The sequence below is a fragment of the Fukomys damarensis genome, unplaced genomic scaffold (genome assembly GCF_012274545.1).
Source record: "Fukomys damarensis isolate Sample0158 unplaced genomic scaffold, DMR_v1.0_HiC HiC_scaffold_39, whole genome shotgun sequence".
NCBI lineage: Eukaryota > Metazoa > Chordata > Mammalia > Rodentia > Bathyergidae > Fukomys > Fukomys damarensis.
Genome location: NW_022900951.1, coordinates 56,899,183 through 56,903,429, shown reverse-complemented (window position 1 = coordinate 56,903,429; position 4,247 = coordinate 56,899,183). Strand labels below are relative to the sequence as shown.

Sequence of the window (4,247 nt, the reverse complement as noted above, 5' to 3'; positions counted from 1 at the left end):
TCGCGCCTCGTGCCGGGATGCGCCCGGCCACCCCTGGGTCCCGCGGCTCCGTCAGGGATGCGGCGAGAAGGGCAGCTGAGCTCTCTGCGAACAACGGGCCTTTAGTTTTTAGGTGGCAAAACTGACTGGTCTGGTTTGAGCGCAGCCACGCCAAGCCGCGGTGTTTGAATTATTAAATTTCTCCTCAGTGAAAAATAGCAATCGAGATGGAGCCATCTGGTTGGTGCCATTTTAACTTTTGGTCCACCTGAGGTTAACGATGAGTACCCACCACAGACACACCTGCCTCTCCCCTCTCTGCATGGAAGGGGGCCGCTTTCCTAAGGGAAGGTCTGAAGTGGAGGGCGGGCGTTGGGACCGGGAGCTGGCGGCCGGCGGCTGCGAAGAGCCAGCCGGCGAGGAGGCACTTGTTGCTCTAGGTCTCTCAGCCGCCTCCGGCAGCCGCTTCTCAGTGGTCAGCTCACGGGTTGGACAGCGGACTGAGACGTTTTCGCGTCGCCAAGTTTTGCTCTCCAGTGTGTGGGGGGGGTGGTAAGATGGGGAGAACAGAAAAAAGGGGGAGCGGGGTCAGGGATACCGATCGAAATTGGATTGCCTTGGGATGGATTGAACGACACTTAATTGATCGCCTACCGAGCACGGACCCAGGGTCAGGGGTTAGGGCGTGCAGCGAGGTGTTGCCAGAGGTGACACAGCTGAATGGAGGTGCAGGATCCAGCTCTCGCCTCAGGAGCTCACAGCCTGAAAGGGGAGACAGGGTAAAATGGTCTTCAGACGAACTGATACCAGATTCGAGATACATTTCTCCCCCTCTCCCCCTCTCCCTCTCTCCAGTTAATGTTTCTGTGTGTGTGTGTGTGTGTGTGTGTGTGTGTGTTTCTTTTGTACAAGCGGGTACTAGGCTGCGTAAAGGAGAGGGGAACGCTGGTTAGGAAGGGGGAAAGATGGGGAGGGCGCCCAGGTATTTTTCTTCAGACTTAAAATTTGCCTGATACTGAATGTGCCTTGGTTTTTTAAGATAGTTTGCATAGAGTCCTTGTCTTGCGATCACTGGCTTGAAATACTTTAGGGTTGCCTCAGAAGAGCAAGACTTCAATCAAGCAGTGGTGTAACCCAGCAACTGATTTTTTTCCTTCGTGTTTTTTTTCCCCTTTCTTTCCCCATTTTCCTTGCTCCCCAGCTATAAGTAAGTGATCAGGACAAAGATGATACACAGAGGCAGTGAGTGGCCACTTTCTAGAAGTGTCTGAGCAGAGTCCTAATGACCACTCAAGCTAAAGGGAGAGAGAAAGAGAATCTTAGGGAATTCGACCCTCCTTGAAAAGATTGAAGACTTTTTTTTTAAGCTCCTCAGGATTCTTTGGATCAAGAAGTATTTATAAATGTGGAATTCTAAATCTCTAATTGACCATGAAAGCTAGAATACACGGGGCTTTTTTAAAAACAAGCTTCTAGGAAATTACCTTGAGAAAATTTTCAGAAGTTTTAAAAATTTTCTGGTGTGGGAGTATCCTTTTGTCCTCATCTTATCTTCTCAGCATTTGAGCCAGAGAATCATTTGTTTGGAAGGCATCTGAGTCATTCCAGGTATAAGGACTTGGCCAGTGGTCAGGTGAGACACGTGGGCATAGGAGTGCTAGATTCTGCTCCCAGAAGCACTGCCTCCTGACTGGAAGGCCATTGAATATCCATGCCTCAGTTTCCCTCCAGGAAGAATTATTCCCACCTGTCACTACAGATGAGTGCAGCTGGGCTCAGGGTTCCTGGGAAAGCCTAATGCTGGAGACAGTCTTGGAGGGGGCTTGAGACATGCAGGAAACAGATATTCTATCTGCTCTCTGGCTCCTGCTGCCTCAGAACCTACAAACTACCCTGACTGGCCCAGCATCTCACAGACATGCCTGGAGTAGGGCTTTGGAGCCCATGACACTTACTTGTGGATTTGTTGCTTTCCCATGCTGCAGCCTCCAGCTTTTGAGATCTTACTTGCCCTGAATGCTTCCCACATTCCCCCAATCACAGTGGAGCCCTCAGATCTCCAATTGAAACACTAGTGGTCCACCGACAAGGTACCCTGCATACTCAGGAAACTTCCTGCCCTCAAAACCAGGACCATACCATCCTATACTCCTATCTCCAGCCCCAATTTAGAACTTAGAAGTAACTTTCATGAAGAATAGTGTCCCCTCTTGACAGTGTAGGTAGCTGGCTGCCTGGGCAGCACCTGGTTGAATCAAGCACCTCGTAGCCTCAGGTAAAGTTTCAGCGTGGTCTCTTTCCTTAGCCCAGGTGGTCTCTAGTCTTAGGTTTAACCCTGTCATCACCCTTGCCTTGCAGCTGTGTGGAGTTGCCCTGCTTGGGGCTTCACAAACGCTTTCTTGGTCAGTGAAGCCTTTTGCCCTTATCATTTCTTCTCCCTTACAGAACCAGCTGGCAGTGTCACCTACAGCCAATCTATTCCACTTCTGCCAAGGCTCTGAAATGCCAACTATGTCAAGGCCTGCACTGGATGTCAAGGGTGGCACCTCCCCTGTGAAGGAGGTGAGTTTTGCTATTTTGCAGATGGAAACACAGAGGCAAGAAAGGACAAACTATTGGAACATCATGTGCTAGGCCCTCCTAGCTGTGATATCTAGCTAGTGTCCTTGGCAGAGAGAAGACATCGCTTTTCTCTGGGGAGAATGAGAATAATTTTTGCCCATGTGTGATCAATATTGAACCCACCATGGGAGTTGAAAGGTGGCATGGAAGGGAGCAGAGAAACAGAAATGAAACAAGACCATCATATTAAAGAGATTAAAGTGAGGCTAAAAAGAGGTCCAAGGGAAAGTCCTTTTTTGAAAAGTGGGGTGAAGGGTCCTGGGAAGGAGAAAAACGCTGTCAACTCAGGATGGTGGGTGCCCCATCACAAGAACTGGGGTCTGAACTCTGCTCAGACGTGGTACCAAGAGAATACTTGGGTTGAGGGCCTAACTTTCAAGGAGTTCATCCTGCTGCCTCCCTACCTCTAGTCCCAAATGAAGTGCATGAAGGAACCTTCTCATTCTGATGAATGGTGAGGACAAACCAGGAGCAAGGGTCCTATGGTATGCTTTTCTGTGTCTTCTAGGATGCCAACCAGGAGATGAATGCTCTGGCCTACTCTAACCTAGGGGTGAAAGATCGAAAAGCAGTGGCCATCCTGCACTACCCTGGGGTGGCCTCAAATGGAACCAAGGCCAGTGGGGTTTCCACTAGCTCCTCGGGATCTCCATCTCCAATAAGCTCTCCTACTGCCACCCCTCCCACTAAGCCCCCACCCTTCAACCTGCACCCTGCCCCTCACCTGCTGGCCAGTATGCAACTGCAGAAACTTAATAGCCAGTATCATGGGATGGCCGCTGCCACTCCCAGCCAGCCTGGGGAAGCTGGGCCCCTGCAAAACTGGGGCTTTGGGGCTCAGGTGGGAGGAGTGGGAACCCTTTCTCCTACCGGTGCCCAGAGCCCTGCTATAATCGATTCAGATCCGGTGGATGAGGAAGTGCTGATGTCGCTGGTGGTGGAACTGGGACTGGACCGAGCCAATGAGCTTCCGGAGCTGTGGCTGGGGCAAAATGAATTTGACTTCACCGCGGACTTTCCCTCTGGCTGCTGATGCCAAATATCCCTAAAGTTGGAGGAATAAAGCCACCAATTCTGTTGTAAATAAAAATAAAAGTTACTGCAGAGACAGGCTGACTGGAGGTGTTCTTCTTGGAGCCCTACAGGTGTGCAGTGTGGTCTGATGTCTTTCCAGAAATTCAGAGGCTCACAGTGGGAGCTGTTGTCCACATTCCTGCTGCCACTGCCAGTGCCCTTATCTCCGCAGGAGTCCAAGTATCTACCTTCCTTGTGCTGAGGCCTCAGGAACCCTGTCCTTTCTATTCAAGGTTGACTACAGGGGCTGGTTGGGCATTCTTGGAAGAGGAGACTGACTGAAACCTTTCTGTAGCCTCCTCACCACTGGTACATCAAGTTCAAAGGCACATCCCTGTCTACATGGCACACACTTCACTAACTCTAAGAGGCACCAGTCCCCGGTCAGTGTGGTGGCATACACCTGTAATCCCAGCACTTCGAAGGCTGAGGCAGGAGGATCACTGGGAGTTGAGTTTGAGACCAGCCTGGACTACATAGCGAGACCCTGTCTCAATAAATAAATAAAAACAAACTAAAGCACCAGTCCAATTGGCTCATTAAGGCCATTGCTTTCCCTTTTGCCTATGTGC

At 50.5% G+C, this 4,247-nt stretch overlaps 1 protein-coding gene across 1 annotated transcript in view; it reads left to right on the top strand.

The window, feature by feature from the left end:
- The window catches only part of Cited1 (Cbp/p300 interacting transactivator with Glu/Asp rich carboxy-terminal domain 1), a 5,161-nt gene extending 1,453 nt beyond the window's left edge, over window positions 1-3,708 (top strand). The window contains exons 2-3 of the mRNA XM_010607965.1: window positions 2,425-2,541; window positions 3,110-3,708. Of these exons, the coding sequence (XP_010606267.1) occupies window positions 2,482-2,541; window positions 3,110-3,634 (585 nt within the window). The 5' untranslated portion in view covers window positions 2,425-2,481 and the 3' untranslated portion in view covers window positions 3,635-3,708. The remainder of the gene's footprint in view (window positions 1-2,424; window positions 2,542-3,109) is intronic.
- The last annotated feature ends 539 nt before the right edge of the window (window positions 3,709-4,247 follow it).